The 20,535-nt window shown below is 48.4% G+C and overlaps 1 protein-coding gene across 1 annotated transcript in view; it reads right to left on the bottom strand.

Moving 5' to 3' along the window:
• SPTBN4 (spectrin beta, non-erythrocytic 4) overlaps nt 1–18,079 on the bottom strand; it is a 77,228-nt gene extending 59,149 nt beyond the window's left edge. The window contains exons 1-6 of the mRNA XM_055552315.1: nt 17,908–18,079; nt 7,160–7,311; nt 5,860–6,033; nt 4,668–4,759; nt 3,560–3,640; nt 1,929–2,044 (exon numbers count right to left, since the gene is read on the bottom strand). Coding sequence (XP_055408290.1) covers nt 1,929–2,044; nt 3,560–3,640; nt 4,668–4,759; nt 5,860–6,033; nt 7,160–7,311; nt 17,908–18,079 — 787 coding nt within the window. The remainder of the gene's footprint in view (nt 1–1,928; nt 2,045–3,559; nt 3,641–4,667; nt 4,760–5,859; nt 6,034–7,159; nt 7,312–17,907) is intronic.
• Nucleotides 18,080–20,535: the final 2,456 nt, after the last annotated feature.

Genomic DNA, 20,535 nt, shown 5'->3' with positions numbered 1-20,535 from the left:
CCCAGGTCTCCCGCATTGCAGGCAGATTCTTTACCATCTGAACCATAAGGGAAGTCCAGTTTCTAATTACATATTGCCTTGTGTGATTGTGTCTTTATTGAGTTTGAGCTCCATGAGGACAAGGGCTATGCCTGTCTTTTACCACTGTCCCTGCCATGCCCAGCACACAGCAGAAGCTCAAAAAAATACATAAACTAAGTATATGAATGGTATATGAAGTTTGAGGTCAAGGACATGGGCTTTGAAGGCAGCATGAGCTTGAATCCTAACTTGACCACTTACTCACTCAATATCCTAATAAAATAGATCGAACTGCTCTGAGTTCAGTTTCCACATTGTTGCAGTAAGGATAGTTACAGTGCCTGGCACCTAAGAACACTATGAGTATGAGAGAGAATACTCATAGTGGAGAATACGCATAGTGGCATAGAGGAGAAGCTCAATAAATCCTGATTATCATTTCAATTTACCCACTGAGTGCATAGCATCATACTTGGCCCTGATTCTTCTTCACCTCATAAAACTGACGTCCTATAAACACCCACTATGTGCCAGGCACTATAAGAGGCAGGGCAGAGGAATGACTAAGTCACTGAGTTCTGGAATCAGAAAGTACTGTTTACTGGGTTTTCAGTGTGATGCCTGACGAGTGACTCCACATCTCTGAGCCTTCCTTTCCATCAGTTTAAGACAGGATTGATGACTTCTATCCAATTGAATCAGTGTGAGGATGAAAGGGAACAGTGTTGATACAATTGCCAGCCATGTGCCTGGCACACCGTAGGGGCTCAGAAAAAGGAAGCAACCATTATTCCAGATACAGGGGATTGGTGGGGTATGATCATGGCCATTACCCTGGAGATGGGGGGCTGGTATTGGGTGTGATCATGAATTTGGAATGAGGTTGAAGTCAGGGGTGGGGCTGGGGACAGACTGAAAATGGGAAGGGGCTGGGGATGAGAGCAGAGCTGTGGATGCAGGCAGAAATAGGGATGGGCTGGGAATGGGAATGAAGATAGTATTGGAGATTGGGTTGGGGGTGGTGTTGGCTTTAGGGATGGGGCTGGGGTTGGGGGGGTTGGATTTGGCAGGGAGGTGATTAAGGATGAGGTTGAAAGTGAAAGTAGCTCAGTCATGTCCAACTCTTTGGGATCCCATGGACTATACAGTCCATGGAATTCTCCAGGCCAGAATACTGAAGTGGAGATCCTTTCCTTTCTCCAGGGGATCTTCCCAGCTCAGGGACCAAACCCAGGTCTCCCGCATTGCAGGTGGATGCTTTACCAGCTGAGCCACAAGGGAAGCCCAAGGATGGGGTTGGGACTGCTATATTTAAAATAGATAACCAACAAAGACCTACTGTATAGCACATGGGACTCCACTCAATGTTTGTGGCAGCCTGGATGGGAGCGGAAGATGGGAGCAGAGTTTGGGGGAGAACGGATACGTGCATTTATATGGCTGAGCCCCTTCCCTGTTCACCTGAAACTATTACTACCACGGCATTGTTCACTGCCTACACCCCAATACGAAAGTAAAGTGTTTTTTTTTTTTAAAAAGGATACAGTTGGGGAAGGAGGGTTAAGTTGAACTCAGGAATGGAGATAGGGTTGGGTTTGAGACAGAGATGAACAGGAATTCCCTGGCAGTCCAGTGGTTAGGACTACAGGCTTTCACTGCCAAGGACACAGGTTCAATCCCTGATTGGGGAACAGCATGGCCAAAAAAAAACAGGTAGACGGAGAAAGTAGCAGATATGGAGCCCAGAAGAGGGTAGGATTCTTCATGAGGACGAGGTGGGGACTGGGAGGGAGTTAAATTTGAAATTATCTTGGGCTTTGGGCTGGTGTTGCGGTTGAGTTTGGGGGCAGCACTGGATTTGGGAGTTCCCCAGGAGGAAACCCGGGCTGGCGCCGTGCAGGGCTCACCCTCAGGGTCCAGGAGACGTGCCAGCCCCAAGTGCTGCTCAGCTGTGCGGAAGGCTCTCTGCAGGTTGTAGTTGGCGTTGGACTTGGTGAGCTTGCTGAAGTCCACGAGATCGGGCCTGGGCAGGGGCACAGAGTGGGCAGGCAGCAGGCAGGCTCCAAAGCCGGTGTGCAAACGGGTGAAAAGACATCCTTGTCTGAGTCCCACCCAGGGCGAGGGCAGGAGGCGCACAACCCAGCCAAGGGAAAGCCGTGTGTACTGGTGCATGTCTGCACACCATGTAGCTGTGGGGCAAGCTCTGCGTGAGGGCATGTGTAAAGAAAAGTGAAGTCGTTCAGTCATGTCCAACTCTTTGCAATTCCATAGACTGTAGCCTAGCAGGTTCCTTCATCCGTGGAATTTTCCAGGCAAGAGTACTGGAGTAGGTTGCCATTTCCTTCTCCAGGGGCTCTTCCCGACCCAGGGATCGAACCCAGGTCTCCCACATTGCAGGCAGACACTTTCCCATCTGAGCCACCGGGGAAGCTCACATGTACGTCTGACAATGACACTCACGTGTCTATGTGGGTGGGTTCTGTACTGCATTGTGTAGCGCTTGGAAGTGTGAGGTCTGGAGCCCACCCTCTTGACTCAAACCCCAACCCAGCCTTCTCCTGGTTGTCACTCTGAGTGAGTTATTGTCTTGCCCTGTGCCTCCATTTCCTCCTTTGTAAAAAGGGGAGAAAAATAGGCTCTGCCTATAGGCTCACTGAATATTGAACGACTTTTTGGAAAGCACTTAGAACATTCCGGGTACACTCAGTGACGTTCCCATTGTTAGCAGGACTCCAGTTAGAGCTTGTGGGTTGATGGGCATGTAGGTGGGCTGGGTCTCCCCGTATACATGAGTGTGTACATGTGGGTTCTGGCTTCCTTCACACTGGAAGCGAGTCCCTTCCAGTCTCAGGCCTCAGTGTCTCCCATCTGTCATATGAACAGACCTGTTATTATGGATCACGTGCGTGTGTGCTCAGTCGCTTCAGTCGTGTCCGACTCTGCAACCCCATGGACTGTAGCTGGCCAGGCTTCTCTGTCCATGAGATTCTCCAGGCAAGAGTCCTGGAGTGGGTTGCCATGCCCTCCTCCAGGTTATGGATCATTATGTGGGTGTAATTTATCTGGGAACCCTTCCTCAGCCACCTCGGCACCAGACCCTAAAGCAGGAATAGGTGGGTGTGCAGGGAGCCAGAAGGGGGACTTGGGGGCTCACTGCAAGGAAGAACTTTCTGAGAGGAGGAGGCGCTGTGCACACACCAGATTCGACCATCCATAGCAAGTGAGCTGCCCATCTGGGAACACCCAAGCAGCTGGTCCATGTAGAAGTTGTATATGCGAATGAGTATATGCAGGTGTGCACACATCCATGGGAGGGCATAAAGGTCTTCATGTGTGCACAGGGTCTCTGTGTGTGTGCATCTCTGTGTAAATGTGTAAGAGCATGTGTGTGAATTGAAATGCATATGGAAGCAGAGAGGTAAAGGGAGTGGGCCCTGTGTCCGTGAGTGGCATCTGTACACATCCACGTACAGGGGAACACCCAAGGGACAGGGTGGGGGTAGGGTGCAGGGCAGAGCTGCCCCAGGCCAGGTGGTACCTGTGCCGGTGAATGAGGGCATTGAAGGCCAAGCCGTCACGCCAGCTGGTGGTGAAATTCTGGATGTTTACCTCGGGGTAACTGGCAGAGATGGAGAAAGTCCAGAGGAAGAGGGAGGGAGGAAGAGACAGAGATGGATTGAGGATGGATAGATAGATGATAAAAGATGAATGATAGAAAAGTAGGTAGGTAGACAGATGGGCAGAAAGACACAGGTGATACACAGGTATATGAGGAAAGAAAGGAAGAACGGAGGGAACACAGATGGAGACAGCATGGGGAGAAAGAGGGGAGAGAGATTGAGAGGGACAGGAGATGAGCAAGAGAGAGAGAGAAGCAGAGGGAAGAAGGAAAAGGGAGGGACAGAGAGACAGACAGACAGAGGTGGGGAAAGGAAGAAGGGAGGAGAGAGAAGAGAGGGGGGAGGGAGCGATCAGAACAAGGAAAAGCAGATATAAAGGTAAAGACAGACACACGAAAGAACAGATAGCGCTGCAAGACAGACAGGGAGCCCCAGGAGGACAAGAGACAGAGAACGCCCAGTCTCCATCCATGCCTGCCCCTACCTTCTTCCTCCCCAGGCTGCTCTCAAGGGCACCTGAGCTTCAGGCCAGGCCCTTCCCAGCAGGACAGAGAGTTGCGGGACCGGGGGCATGCCCAGCGGTGTCTGTGCACCTCTTCTCAAACCCACTGAAGATACCAGGACCCTGAACTTCCCACCCCAGCCTGAGCCCTGGGTGTGCCCTCCTAGGCTGAGGGGGCTACTTTCAAGGGTGTGGGGTGGGGGACAGCTCAGGAATCGGGCCCAGGGGTCCCACACAGGTGCACTTGAGGCCTTTAGGGGTGCGGGACCAGGTGGAAGGAGAGAAGGGAGCAGGCTAGGGACAGCCCCCCACCTCCCAGCATTATTCCCCTGAGGAGTCCGAGTTCTTCCAGATTGTGATACAGGTTACACTGTGATACGGGATTGTGATACATCAAGGTTGGAAGAGTTTGGTAACTTCAGATGTAACTTTTGACGCTGAGGACTTGAGCCACCCCTTGCACCCCTGTCCCGGAGGAAAGCCCAGAGGTGAGGGCCTGGCTCCCCTGAGGATGGGGGACTTACCCAGCGGTCTTCATCTGACACCACAAGAGCAGCGCGTCCTTGGCTGAGCGTGTCTCTCTGTTGTCCTCAGTCTCAATCTTGATGACTTGAATCTGTGGGGATACAAAACACGGCTGCTGGGGTCTGGAGGGCTTGAGGCTGGGAGACACCCCACCCACACTCTGGGGGGACAGAGGAGACAGGAGAGGCAGCTTCAGGCTCAGGGTGGGGGCACCAGCTCTCTCCCCCTCCCCTTCCCCTATGGCATGTCCACTCCCCCCTACCCTACCTGGCCCCTTCTTCACCTGCCTATGCCCCACCCCAGTCCAGCTCCAGCCTCTTCCTTGGGCTTCCAGCTCCCAATCTTGGTGATGACCCCCAATCCAGAGAGATATTTCTAAGTCTGATGATGCCTTTTCTCTTGATAAAACTCTAATTTCTCCCCATCTCAGACAGAATAAGATCAAATTGTTAATCACAGATCACCTAGGCCCTGCTGACACTTCTGACTCATCTCCTCCCTGTCTCCCCCTTGCCTCCTAGTCTCTAGTCATACTGGTCTTTCTGTTCCTGCAACAAGCTTAGTTCATTCCAACCCCAGGGACTTTGCATCTGCTGTGCCCTCTGCCTGGAATGCTCTTCCCTTTCATCTTCGTAATCATTCAGCCACCAGCCTCTCACCAAGCCCTTCTCTGGTCCATACGATCCCTATTACTGCTTTATCATAATCTATTCTTTTCTGCGTGACTCTTTATTTCTTTTTTCTCTGCTTAGAATTGGTCCTTTTCCCACACATGTCTTGTTTACATATTGATAGGTTTATTTATTATCTTTCTACTGCTGCCCCCCCATGTCTTGCTCCATAAAGACAGAAAATTTGTCTATTTTGTCTCTGAACTGGAGCAAGACTGCCTGGATTCCCATTCCAGCTCCACTACCCAGCTGTGTGACCTTGAGCATATTACTTCACCTCTCTGGGCTTTAGTTTCCTTGTTGGTAAAATGGTATAATGAATAATATCTAATTTATGGGGTTATTGTGCATATATGTGCTTAGAACAGAGTAAAATCTATATACATGATGATTGTAATGATGGTATTGTTTCCTGGAGCATATTAGGAATATTTCTGGAATGACTGGATGAGTGGGTGAGGGACAACCTCTTAAGGCCTCCCTCTGGGTGGTGGGCTGGGCTGGGGTCACTTGGGATCACCTGGAAGCGAAGGATGATGGTCCAGACCAGCCCCAAGGTCAGTCGGTGGTTCCCGTCCACGATGTCATGTGAGCCCACGTTCTCCAGGTGCACACGCTGCTCCTTCAGGAACTGCAGGGCCTTGTCTACGTTTTCCAGTGAGTGGATCCTCATGCGACCACGCGTGGGCCTTGGCTAGGGTGGCAGGGTCATTAGGAGAGCCACGGCCTGGCCAAGAGCACGTGCCCTCGGTCCCACCTCTTTCAAAGAAGGTCATCTACATAACTAGGCCTCTCTACCCCTGGTCCAGGCCACACCCCCTCAGCCTTATCAAAGACCCGGGATCCGGTCCTTCTAGAGAAGCTCTGCACCACTCATAGCCAGACCCTTTCTAAGTCGTGCTCTTTCAGGGCTTATTCTAGTTCCTGGCCCCGCCCCTTCAAGTTAAGCTCCACCTCTAAACTGATAGCCACACCTTTTATCATGAAGCCCCGCCCCCTGTTCATAGTCTTACTCCCGCCCCTTCTATTGGATCTCCATCCCAGGCCACCACTGTTTTGCCACTAGTCCCATGACCACACCCCTCACTTCCTCCTCTTCAGATTTCTGCCTAGAGCCACGCCTACCCCTTTCAAGCCCCGCCCCACTCCAGGAGTCTCCTCTTGTTTATGTTGCTGTTCAGTTGCTCTATTCCTTATAAGGGTGCTCCTGTTCTATACCTTGTGCCCCTCATGACTTCCAGAGCTTTAAGCGCTGGTCCTTTCATCAATCTCTAGCTCCATCATAACCCCACCCTTTGCAATGAAGTCCCATCCAAGCCCAGAAATACAACTGCAACCCATACAATAAGCTGTATCCATACATGAGTTCCATTTAATCCCCAGACTCCCGCTACCTCGGCCTCACTTTTCCGATGACAACCACACCCTCAACCATAGACCCCTGCAACAGAGTTCTGCCCCAATTTTATAGCCATGCCTCCTGCTACTGCATATCCAAGCAAGCCCTTCTAATAAAGCCCCATCCTTCTCCATTAGCCCCCAACCACCACCTCTTCCAATGGAGCCCCACCCAAGCCCAGAGTTCCTCCCCGAAGGACAGCCCTCTCCTTAAACAGAATCCCACCTCTGTTCCAAGCCAGACCCCAGGCTCTTCCCAACTAAGCTCAACCCTGTGCCATGGCCCCGCCCACCTGAATGAGGGGCCTCTAACCCACTCAGTCTTTCTCCTAAGCTCCATTCATCCATTAGCCTGGCCCTGCAGTAGCCCAGCCCGAGACCCCAGGGCGGCCCCCTGTCCCCAGCCCTTCTGGCCCCCTCACCAGCTGCTCCCCGGACAGCACTTCCAGCAGCCGCGTGAGCACGAAGCCGTCCCTGAGGTCTGTGTAGAGGTCCCCGATGTGGCAGGCGACACGGGCGAGGTGCGAGTTCACCCACTTGGTGAAGGTTTTCTTCTGCACGGCCTCCCGTTCATCTGAAGGACAGGTCCTGATGAGCCCCCAGCTCCTCCAGGAACTCCGCCTTCCAGTTTCACCCCAGCCCTCCAAGGCCCGGGCAGTTCTCGCCCAGGCCCAGCTCTCTGCAACTATCAGGTCTTTGCAGGTGCTTCCTCCTATCTGGGACGCCCTTCTTCACCCCCCCTCTGCTGTCCTTTAAAATCTTCCTGAGATATCAGTTCCATAGGAAAACTGTCTTGTATCTTACCCTAGTCAGCTCTGTTCATTCATTCAGTAAGTATTCGAGCACCCACTATGTGCCTGGCACTGTTCTGGGCTCTGAATTCAGTTAGAGCCCTTTCCTGGTAGAGCTCAGTTTAGTGGAGGCACAGATAATAAGCTGGGGCTTCCCTGTGCTTCCACGGTAAAGAATCTGCCTGCCAATGCAGGAGACGCATGTTCGATCCCTGGGTGGAGAAGATCCCTTGGAGGAGAAAATGGCAACCCACTCCAGTATACTTGCCTGGGAAAATCCCATGAACAAAGGCGCCTGGTGGGCTACAGTCCTTGGGGATGCAAAGAGTCGGACACGACTGAGTGACTACGCACACAGATAATAGTCTAGGGAGTCATAGAGGGTTAAGGAGGGAGGAGAGGATGAGGGTTGGGTCTCAGGAATATCCCTGGCTGCTGTGAGGAGGGTACATCCTAGAGGACAAGAATGGCAGCCTGGAGCCCAGGGAGGAGATTGGGGAAAGGACTCAGGAGAGACAGGAAGAGGCTGGACCAGGGCAGACACTGAGGGGATGGGAGAGGGGGGCATCTTGGAGTTATTTAGAGATGAAAAAGTAAGGGTTAGCCATTGACAGGCTGGGGGGAATGAAGAGGAAGGACTATGCTAGACTACATGTTCCCTGCGGGCAGGAGCCACATATTCTTCTCTGCAGCAGCTGGATTGCCAGGTTTCCCTCATCCCTGGGGCAAGGAGTGGGCTTGGGATGACTTAAAGGGGAAGTGCAAGGTGGGGAGGAGGTGTGAAACTCCTCGCTGCTTACCAAGAAATTGTTTGGGACCTCTCTTCCTGTCATTTCTTTTTTAAATAACAGTTTTAGTATGAGCTATAATTCCCATACTATAGAATTTGTCCTTCTAAGTTGTAAATTCAGTGGTTTTTAGCATATTCACAGAGTTATACGTGGGCTGCTGTCTATGGGGTTGCACAGAGTCGGACACGACTGAAGCGACTTAGCAGCAGCAGCAGCAGAGTTATACGACCATCACCTCTATCTAATATTGGAACACTTTTACCACCCCAGAAAAGAAACCCCATACCTGTTAACAGTCACTTCCCATTCCACCTTTTCCTAACCCTAGGCAACCATTCATCCATTTTCTGACTCTAAGGATTTTCCTACTCTGGATACTTCACATAAATGGGATCGTGCGGCCTTTTGTGTCCAACTTCTTTCACTCGGCATAATGTTTTCAAGGTTCATCCATGTTGTGGTATGTGGCAGTTTTTTATTCCTTTTTACAGCTAAGTAATATTCCATGCATGCTAAGGTGGGTGCTAAGTCACTCAGTTGTGTCCCATTCTGTGTGACCCTATGGACTGTAGCTCCCCAGGCTCCTCTGTCCATGGAGATTCTTCGGGCAACAATCCTGGAGTGGGTTGCCTTGCCTTCCGCCAGCTGATCTTCCCGACCCAGGGATCGAACCCACGTCTCTTATGTCTCCTGCATTGGCAGGTGGGTTCTTTACCACTAGCACCACCTGGGAAGCCCCAGTGATCCATTGTATGGATATACCATATACTACCTGGTCAGGGAACTAGATCCCACATAACTAAGACCAAGCTCAGCCAAATAAATAATAGATAAAATTTAAAAATAAATGTTTTTTGAATATACAGAAACAACCCAGTGAATCCAAATGGTATAACTTGTTTGCCTAAATGTGAGTTGTGTGCTTTTGGATGGGATGGGGGACCTGTGTGAATACATGATCAATGATCACACATAAGGAAGTGATAATGGGAAATAATGTAAATAGAGTGTTTGCTTATCCTGCCTCTGACAGCCAACACCCAGAGCAGATTGCAGTTCATGCTGCGGCCCAAGTGGAACTTGAGTGCATCCCCTGAGAGGGGCAGAATGAGGGCAACTGGATTCAGCTCTGCCTTTACTAACGACAGGCTATGTTGGGAAAAGCCCAAAGCCCATCCCTCCTCTTTGGGCCTCTGTTTTCCCATTTCCAAAATAAGGGGTTTAGACTAGGTCAGGGTTACTTCAGTGGGCTCTAGGGGACCCTGGGTGTTTGGGAATGCATGCTTGGAAAACAAGGACTCGGGAGAATAGTTTTGAATTTTGTAACTCCATTTCTGTGATCTGCAAAGAAAATTAGTAGTAACACATCCTGGATGGACTTCCCTGGTAGTCCAACGGAGGTGACACAGGTTCGATCCTTGGTCTGAGAAGTTTCCACATGCTGCAGGGCATCTAAGCCCACGAGCTGCCAATAGGGAAGCCCCCTCTCCTAGAGCCTGTACTGCACAATAAGAGAGGCCATTGCCGTGAGAAGCCTGTGCACCAAAGTAGCCTCCGCTCACCGCAACTAGAGAAAGCCTGAGCTCAGCAACTAAGACTCAGCAGCACAGCCAATAAATAAATACTCTTTTAAAGATGAAGAAACACATCCTGGACTGTCTAGATGGTGACTTTATAGAGAACTATGTAGTGAGATTTGGGAGTTTGTGATTACAGTCTCATTACCATGGAGCTGGGGTCCAGAACTGAAATGCCCACCGGGGCCAAGCAGGTTCCACAAGGGAGAATGAGGCCCTGGTAAAAGGGAGCAGCAGCCACACAGCCCCGCATGACTGGAGCCTCACGGGAGTGAAGGCCCGGTGCTGCCGTACCACGTGATAGCCCACGAGGTGCCAAAAATCTGGAGACAAGAATCTCCCTATTTTTAAATGCTGGCAACTGATTTACGTTTTTATAAAACACAGTGGGGTTGAAACCAAATGTGTCCTAGAGTGCCAGTTCTGGCCTAAGTTGACATTGAATGTTGACTATGCCTGAGTGCATGGGGCTACCTCCCTGGGTGCCCTCCATCTGCCCCTCTGGCGCCACCTCCTCTCTGGTGCACCTGCTGTGAGCCCAGGGAGGCTGGCCAGGGTGGACCATGAGAATGGGCTCTTGGGCCATTAGAGGTTGGGTTTGGCTAGCAGGAGATGAGGGGAGAGAGAAAGGGCTGAGGGATTCATTTCCTCCCCAGGGTTTCCTAGTGGTAGAGAACCCGCCTGCCAGTGCAGGAGACATAAGAGACACCGGTTCGATCCCTGGATCAGGAAGATCCCCTGGAGGAGGGCATGGCTTCCGCGGTAGCTCAGAGGGCAAAGAATCTACCTGCGATGCAGGAGACATGGGTTTGATCCCCAGGTCGAGAAGATCCCCTGGAGGAGGAAATGGCAACCCACTCTGGTATTCTTGCCTGGGAAATCCCATGGACAGAGGAGCCTGGTGGGCTACAGTCCATGGAGTTGCAAAGAGCTGGACATGACTGAACAATGACAAACACTTTCACTTTCTCTGCTTGACCAGGCTTCCCCCAGGGCCTGCTGGCACTCCCTATAGCCCCCACTCCTGCTGGGGACGCCTCGCTCCCCTCTCAGCACTCCCTGCCCTGTCCCAGTCCCTGGGGTCTCCACACGTCTATAAACAGTCCCTTCATTAAATTCTCCTTTTTGAGGAGCCCATCAGCTTCCTCCTGGTCCTCTAGCTGCCACACACATCTTTGGGTTGTCAAGACTCTAAGTCAAATTACAATTGTTCTTTGTCTGCCATTGTGTTCATACTATTTTGCCATTTATGTGTTCTTCCCCACTGTGGTAGTCACCAATTATAAGCGAAATGCAAGCCTGGGACTTCCCTGACAGTCCCGTGGTTAAGACTCTGCACTTCCAATGCAGGGGACGAGGGTTCCATCCCTGGTCAGGGAACTAGGTCCCAATCACGCTGTGGAGTGTAGCCAAAAAAATTTTTTTAAGTGAAATGCATTTCCTTAGAATAAGATTAATTTTTTCACATATTTAATACATTAAGATTTTCATAGAGCAGGGACTAATCTATACTGGTTTCCAAGAAAGGATAGAGACAATATGTAAACGATACATTGGATATTAGTCTGGGGAAAGTGAGGAAGTTGGAGATACCAGGTGTTGATGGAAATGTGGGAATATCATAACCCTCATGCCAGCTGGTGGGGCAGCCATTGTGTCAGTCACTCAGTCATGTCCTACTCTTTGGGAGCCCATGGGCTGTCACTCACCAGGCTCCTCGGTCCATGAAATTCTCCAGGCAACAATACTAGAGTGGGTAGCCATTCTCTTCTCCAGGGGAATTTTCCAGACCCAGCAATCAAACCTAGGTCTCCTGCATTGCAGGCAGATTCTTTACCATCTCAGCCACCAGGGAAGCCCACTCTGAAGACAATCTGAGTCAAATTAAATTGGTGCGTTCCCTCTGTGAGCCAACAATTCTTTCCCTATGTATATGTCAAGGCTATGGTTTTTCCTGTGGTCATGTATGGATGTGAGAGTTGGACTGTGAAGAAGGCTGAGCACCGAAGAATTGATGCTTTTGAACTGTGGTGTTGGAGAAGACTCTTGAGAGTCCCTTGCAAGGGACTGCAAGGAGATCCAACCAGTCCATTCTGAGGGGGATCAGCCCTGGGATTTCTTTGGAAGGAATCATGCTAAAGCTGAAACTCCAGTACTTTGGCCACCTCATGCGAAGAGTTGACTCGCTGGAAAAGACTCTGATGCTAGAAGGGATTGGGGGCAGGAGGAAAAGGGGACGACAGAGGATGAGATGGCTGGATGGCATCACTGACTTGATGGATGTGAGTCTGGGTGAACTCCGGGAGTTTGTGATGGACAGGGAGGCCTGGCGTGCTGCTATTCATGGGGTCGCAAAGAGTCGGACACGACTGAGCGACTGATCTGATCTGATCTGATATGTCCTATAAACGTTCTCACGTGGGTTGTTTTTTTTTTATGTTTATTATTTGTTTATTTGGCTTCACCAGGTCTTAGTTGCAGCATGTGGGATCTAGTTCCCTGACCAGGGACTGAACCTAGGTCCCCTGCATTGGGAGGGCAGGGTGTCAGCCACTGGACCACCAGGGAAGTCCCTCCACACTGGTTTATAAGGAGCACACATGATGATGCCTCAGCGCAGTGCTGTTTGCTGGGAGGGGCAGGGACAGGTTGAGGGCTGGAGAGAGGCTGGTTATCCATCACTGGGAAAGTGGAGCATGGCAGATACACACCATCAACTCCAGGCAGCAGTTAGACTAGAGGCACACAGGGCCACATGGATGAGTCTTGAGGCTGTAAGCCACAGCGCTGAATGAGAACATAATGCCAAAAATGCAATCGAGACTATGATAAAACATGCATTGATTAGCCACACCTTTATGTACAAACCCACACATATAGGGCTCCCAGATTTACAACAAAGTGAAATGGCAGTTCAGTAGGGAAAGGAAAGTCTCTTCAATAAGTGGAACTGAGTCAACTGGACATTCATGGGGGGTGGGCAGGGAGGGGGAGAAAAGAACTTTGACCCACACTGTATACAATAATAAATACGCTAAATACCATTTGGCTTATAAACCTAAATGTGAAATGAATGCAATAATGCTTTCAGAGGAAAACATCAAAGAATATCTCCATGACCTTGGTGCAGGAAGTTTCTTACACAAGACACAGAGTGTGAGCCATATAGGAAATCATGATTAAATGATTATCAAATTAAACTACCTTTAAATTAAGAAACACTGTTCATCAAAAGGCAACATTAAGGGCTTCCCTGGTGGCTCTGTGGTACAGAATCCACCTGCCAATACAGGAGACACGGCTTTGACCCCTGATGTGGGGCGATCCCACGTGCTGAGGAGCAAATAAGCGCCACAACTACTGAGCCCACACGCGCTAGAGTCCAGGCTCCACAATAAGAGAAGCCATCGCAATGAGAAGCCCGAGCACCGCAAGGAAGACTAGCCCCTGTCCGCCACAACTAGAGAGCCCTCGAAGCAACGAAGACCCAGCACAGCCAAAAATAATAAATAAAATTATTTTTTTAAAGGCAACATTAAGAGAATGAAAAGACAAGCCACATAATGGGAGAAAATATTCAGAACACATATATCAGACAAAGGATTTGTACCCAAAGTATATAAGGATACCCACAAAACAAAAAAAGGCAGAAAGGGATTTCTGTGGCCAAGTGGTTAGGACTCTGTGCTTTGAATGCAGGGGGTGAGGGTTTGATCCCTGGTTGGGGAATTAAGCTTCCATACACTGCCTGCAGAGCAGTCAAAAAAAAAAAAGGCAAAAAAATTAATAAGAAAGTAGACAAAAGACTTGAATGGGCACTTCACAGGAGCATATCCAAAGAGAAAATCTTTGAAGAGGCGCTCCACTTCATTAGTTGCTTTTAGTCACCAGGGAAATGCAAATTAAAACCACAATAGAACGCACATCCATCAGAATGGTTAAAATTACAAAGACTGAGCACACCAAGGGTTGGCTGTACAGCAACTGAATCATTCATACACTGCTGGTGCGAATGTGAAATGATCCAAACCAGAAGCTTCTTCTAAAGTTTAGATATACACATACCAAGTGACACAACAATTTCACTCCTGGGTGGGTATAAGCTGTCAGAAATGAGTGCCTGTATCCTACACAGTTTAGAGCAGCAAAAATCTGTGATAGCTTGTGATACCACTAGCTACTAGTTTGTATCTTCTGGTTTGTGATAGTCCCAAAGTAGAAGCAACTCAAATGCTCATCAACAGATGAATGGATCCTAAGCTATGCCATAATCACATTGTGGAATACTATACAGCAATGAAAAGGAAGAGCCTACAGACATGGATGAATCTCATGAGCCAAGTGCTGAGTGAATCAAACCAAACACAGAAGGGTACCCACTACATGGTCCTATTTATATAAAGTTCAAGTGCCAGCAAACTGAATGTACACTGTTAGAAGCTAAGACAGTGTTTACACCCAGGATGATATAGAGGCAGCCTGAAGGGGGCTTCTCTGGGGCTGTCAGAGTCTGTGTCCCAATCTAGTTATAAGGGGATACTCGTGGAAGTGCTGCCCATACAATATATTTGCCTTTCTCTGTGCATGTGATATTTTAATAGAGTTTAAAAATATGGATGCATGCACAGGAATTAGCAATGCATGTTGCAGTTATCCACATGCAGAGAAAAAGATTTGCATTAAAACAATCTGAATGATCGCCTATAAGAGAGAAGTCATTGATGTGAGATTTGGGAATACAAGAGAATAAAAGAGTAGATCAAGAGAATAGGGACCTCTGGGCCTTCCCTGGCAATCCAGTGGCTAAGACTCTGAGCTCCCAATGCAGGGGGCCCCGGTTCGATCCCTGGTCAGGGAACTAGATCCCACATGTTGCAACTAGGAGTTCAAAGGCCGCAACTAAAAGACCCTGCATCCTGCAACTAAGACCCGAAGCAGACAAATAAATACATAAAATTTTTTTTAAGAGAGAGAAAGAATGGGACCTCATACAGACACATGAGACCAACGAACCACAAATTCTGTAAGCACAGGATCCAGACAGTTTTTTAAATAAATTCATGCAAAAACATTTAGAGGACTCTGCTCAAAGATTTAGCTTTAGTTTGAATAAAAAAAACCATGAGAGAAGTGGGCAAAGGGATGCAAAAGAAAATGCACGGTAGCTGTCTATGTCATAATGATATTTTGCACAGTAGGACAGCAGCATCTTGACATCATTGTTAAGCTGAAGTTACTGGTTTTGTGGTTTGAGTCTCAATCCAACTTATGTGTTTTATTTGCACAACAAGCATAAGAGATATAAACAGAGCTGTGTGCTTTTGTACATTTAAGAAAACCATAGTTCAATGATAATAATTATATGTGGAATCTAAAATATGACACAAATGAAACAGAAGCAGAGAATGTGGGGGTGGAAATTGGGAGTTGGGATTAGCAGATGCAAACCATTATAAATATATAGAATGGATAAAAAACAGGCCCTACTGGATAGCACAAGGAGCTGTATTCAATATCCTGTAATAAACCGTAATGGAAAAGAAAAAAGACAACAGAAAACCACAGTGGTAATAATTTAAGTAGACACAGGAAGTGTATGAGAAAGCTTTTTTCCTTAAAGGGGGTCCCTACATTTCTCTGGACTGGATGCTATCTGAAGTGTCTGGGGCTGGTGTTCTCGAATCAGTGGTTCTTAAAGTTGTAGAGTCCTTGATCCTCACATTGCCACATCCCACCTCTGCATAAAATCTCCCCATAGTCCCAGGTGCCCTCAGACTCTTCAGAATGGCCAAAAAGGCCCCTCAAGATCTGGCTGCCACTGCCTCCTCTCCCATCATCATTTACTCACCACCTCACTCCAGCCACTATCAACTTCTGGAGGTCTTCCCTATGCTGTTCCCTCCCTCTGGAATATTCTTCCAGTCTCTTCCCCAGCATTCACTCCTGTTCATCCTCTGGAGCTCAGCTTAGCCATCTTCTCCTCCATGAAGCACTCTGATCCTCTCTCCTCAATCAGGCCCCTCATCTGGGCTCCTACAGCTCTGAGCTTCCCCATCTGGCCTCTGCTCGTGCCTCCCCCATCTCGGCTCTGATCCCTGTGGTTCATCACAGCCAGGCTAGATTTAACTTTCCCACTGGACTGGATCTAACTTTCCCACTGGACTGGATCTAACTTTCCCACTGGACTGGGAGCCCTGGAGAAGCAGGACCTGGGCTGCCTCAGTCACCACTATATCCCTCCTATTGTCCAAGCACAGAGCACAAGAGCACAGCGCAGGCACTGCCTAAATATTTTGTGGATGAAATAATAAATTCTAGAATTCTAAGTGGATACATTCCCAAGGTTTTAAATCTAAGAGTCTAAAAATACATTTTTGGGACGTCCCTGGTGGTCCTGTGGTTAAGACTCTGCACTTCCAATATGGGGGGTGTGGGTTCGAACCCTGGTTGGAGACCTAAGATCCCACATGCTGTGTGGTACAACTAAAAAAAATGAAAAAATAAAATACAGTTTTAAGTTTTCATGAGTATATGTTTATACCCTTCTAGGTGTCGAAACCAGAGGAAGCCAGCAAGCCATGGGTTGAATCTGGTTCAGACTTTGTGCACTTATTTACAGTTTCTTTTTTTAATTGGGAGACCGCAGATAAACATCAGAGCTAGCAGCTCTGGGCCCACATTTCCTTGGGTTTAGAGCTGGTGACCAGTTGACCAGAGCACCCAGTTGACCACAGCCCCCAGGCCACTCATTTGTGTATGTCACCTGCTTCCCCAGAGGCCCATGAGTTTAACAAGATGCTCAACATCTTATAAAGTTCCAAGAATCTCAGTATTGAAGATCCCACGATTGTCAAATGCTGAGTTACTAACATTCTGAGATTCTGAGGGAACTGATACTGACTTTGGGATTTTAAGATTTCACGACTCTGACAATATATATTTTATGTGTATAACATGCCACATTTCTGAGATATTAACATTCCAAGGGTCAACGTGCTAAGGGTCTAATGTTTTAAAGGCTTACGATTATGGAATTGTGTGTCTGAGAAGGGTCTTTGCTCATAAAACTTTAGTATTGATGATTAAACACTTCTGAGATTCTAAAACTTCATGAATACAAAGTCCAAAGGATCAAGAACTTAAAGTTCCAAAGGTCTAAGGTCCTAAGATTCTATACAGTTCTCTGGTCTTTGCTTATATTGTCCTAAAACATCAAAGTAGTGTGACCAACCATTCTAGTTGTCCCAAGACTGAGGGTTTCAGTGCAAAAAAACATGAAGGTGTGGTCATTCTACTCAGCATCCACATTTCTAATCTGAAATCCTAAAGCTTTAGGATTATAAAGTCCTAAGGACCTATGTATATTAGAGTCTAGATTTCTGAGGCTTTAAGATTCTAAGACCCAACAATTAAAATGTTTAAGATCGGTGATTACAAAGTTCTGTTTACAAGAGTCTCCATTTCTAAAGGTCTTTGATTCAAAGAATCTCTGAGTATGACATTCCATGGTCCTAAGATGCTAGATGTCAGCATTTTGGGATTCTAAGGAAGCACACTTAGAAAGTCCCACGTTTCTGGGATTGTACATTTCTAAGGTTCTATGAGAGATTTCCCAGGTGGCTCAGTGGTAAGAATCCGCCTGCCAATGTAGGAGACCCGGGTCCAATCCCTGGGTCAGGAAGATCTCCTGGAGAAGGAAATGGCAACCCACTCTAGCATTTTTGCCTGAAGAATCCCATGGACAGAGGAGCCTGGTGGGCTAACAATCCATGGGGTCACAAAGGAGTTGGACATGCTTAGCAACTAAACAACAATACTGGACATCACAGATAGAGAACAATTTTCCATTATCGTGGAAAGTTCTACTAGAGAGTGCTGGTCTAAAGACTCAAGTTCCAAGTGTCTGTAACCCTCTTCCCATCCTCCAGGTCATCAAGGTATACAGACACCACCCCAGCAGTGCCTTCCCTTCCTTCTCTTCCAACCCCAACCCCAGCCATCTTCCAGGTACCTGCCAAGGCCTTGATCCGGGAGCACTCAAAGAGTGAGGCTGCTGCAGTGGAGGCGGCTGGTTGCTCCCGCTCCCAGCCCCGATCGGGACTGTCCCAGCGGACTGAAGGGTTGTTATTATTGGGGGCTGGTAGCCCCTCCATGTTGTCCACTTCCCCTGGTACCTGCGCCATTGGGGGAGATGAGGCCTGGGGATGAGGAGAGGCAGGTTAGGGATAGGGGCTGAGTTCAGAAGTCTCACTTCTTTTTTAAAAATTTATTTATTTGGCTGTGCCAGGTCTTAGTTGCAGCATGCAGGATCTTCAATCTTCATTGTGGCAAGCGAGATATTTACTTGTGGCACATGGGCTCTGTCTGTTTCCCTGACCAGGGATTGAACCCAGGCCCCCTGCATAGGGAGCATGGAGTCTCAGCCACTGGACCACCAGTAAAGTCTAGAGATCCCACCTCTAACAGGGACTGACTGTGAGTTCTGTCCCCTCTCTCACCTTCAGTTTCTCTGTCTTTAGAAGGGAGGGACATGCTAATAATGACAATAATTTTCACCCTAACCACATCATAGGGCTGTGGTCAAACACCCACCTTAATACCTAGCAGAGGGTAAGGGCTTAGCAAATTGTCACTGTTAGGACTCCATGGTGGTTCAGTGGTTAAGACTTGGCACTTCCACTGCAGGGGTCATAGGTTCAATTTCTAGTTGGGGAACAAGAGACTGAACCTATAAGATCCTGCATGCCACGTGGCCTCCCCACTAAAAAACTGTCACTGTTATTGTTAGAATTATAGCATTGTTATCAATAGAACTCTATAAAGCAGTATCAATAATAATTAACATTTATTGAGCACTTGCACTGTGCTCAGTACTTTATATGCATTATATCTTACTTAATTCCCACAAATTTAATAATCTAAAGAAAGGTATTATTAGGCCTGTTTTACAGAGGAGGAAGCTGAGGCACAGAGGGGTTAATTCACTTGCCCAAAGTCACACAGTAACCAGGATGGAAACTTAGTCACTGTGACTGAATAACTGCATTAACGGTCTCAATTCTTCATCCGTATAGCCACGTCCTCTGCCATAAAGCTCCTCAGTGTTCTCCCACTCTGGGGATGGGAGGAATAAAAGAGTGGGGTTGAGTGGGGGGAAGCCCTACCCCCTGACTCTGGGCTTGGCCACATGACTTGCTTTGACCAACAGAATGAGGTAGAAGTGCTAGTGAGGTCTGAGCCCAGGACTCAGGAGATCTTGCATGTTTTTGCTTGTGTTTGACTGTGGCCATGAGAAAAACATTGCAGGGCTAGACCAAGTCCAAGGCCCTTATCACAGCCAAGGCCAGCCTCAGCAACCAACAGTCAACATCCCCCTACCCATCCTAACTGGTAAATAAGTTCAGATGAGCCCAAGTCACTGACCTCAGATTAACTCAAGGCTAAATAAATGCCTAGTGTTTTATGACACTGAGTCTGGGGGTGGTTTTCTTATGTAGCATTATTGTGGCACTAGCTGACTGACATATTGTCTGACTCTAGAGCGATGTTCTAGAACACTGCCAGATTGTAAATATGAAATTTAAGGGTGTGGGAGATATTAGATACATCTCCTCCATTCTCTAGAACCCCAGCCCTGATTCTAAGACTAAGAAAAGAGGGAGCTGGGAGGAGCTCAATGTCCCCATTCTCAAAATATTCAGACAGTAGCCAACAAAACAGATTTTAGGAAGGCAGGGTCTGGTCTTGGTCAATGTAGTAGAGACTGTCCCTTTCCATAAACACTCAAAAATCCATTATTATCTTTCCCTTCTTCCACGGAAAGCTTTAAGTGGGCACCTGTGTGACCTTGCCCAAGTCACCTTTTCTAGGGCTCAGTTTGTTCATCTGTAAAATGGTAACAATAATAATAGTACCCATTTCCTAGGGGTGTTTGAAGATGAGAGAATTAATGATGTGGGGAACATGGTATTTAGTACACAGTAAAGCCCTCAATACACGGGCCTTGCTGTTACTATTCATCCTCCAGTCACATATCTTAGCAAATCAAAGTGCCTGTGCTGAAGTCAGACAAAAATGAGTTCAAGTCCTGCTTTATTCTTGCTGTATCTTTAAACCTGATAACCTTTAACTTTGCTTCTCCGTGCCTCAGTGTCCCTCCCTGTTAAACGGTGAACACAACTGTTCCCTCAATGGAGGATACTTGGAGATGGAAAGGCACTTAGCACTTGGTGAGATCTCGGTCAGGCTGGCGGTGGAACAGCCCTGTCTATTACGTGATTCAACGGGGAAGGAAGGGAGAAGGCGGTGGGGGAGGTGAAAAGGGGTGTCCTGAGGGCCCCTGGAAAGGTTGGTCGGGCGAGGCTGGGGATAGGAGCTGACAGCCGATGCTTTAACCCTTCCAAGGCCGCGCCTCTCTCTCCCTACAGTCTAGTCACCCTTCCCAAGGAGGGAGGCCTGGGAAGGACATGGCTTGGGTGGAAGACCCACGTATGGCGCCAAGGTTGGACTGGGGTGAGGGACTGGGGACTCATTCTGCCCTCGACCCTCTGCCTCCCCTAGCCGGGGAGACCCTCGGGGCTCAGGCCATGCCCACGGGGCGCGGGGGAGGGATGCTCAGGCAGGTGGGAAGATGCTGGAG

The sequence above is a fragment of the Bubalus kerabau genome, chromosome 17 (genome assembly GCF_029407905.1).
Source record: "Bubalus kerabau isolate K-KA32 ecotype Philippines breed swamp buffalo chromosome 17, PCC_UOA_SB_1v2, whole genome shotgun sequence".
NCBI lineage: Eukaryota > Metazoa > Chordata > Mammalia > Artiodactyla > Bovidae > Bubalus > Bubalus kerabau.
The sequence above is the reverse complement of the archived record's forward strand: the minus strand, read 5'-3'. Positions and strand labels throughout refer to the sequence as shown.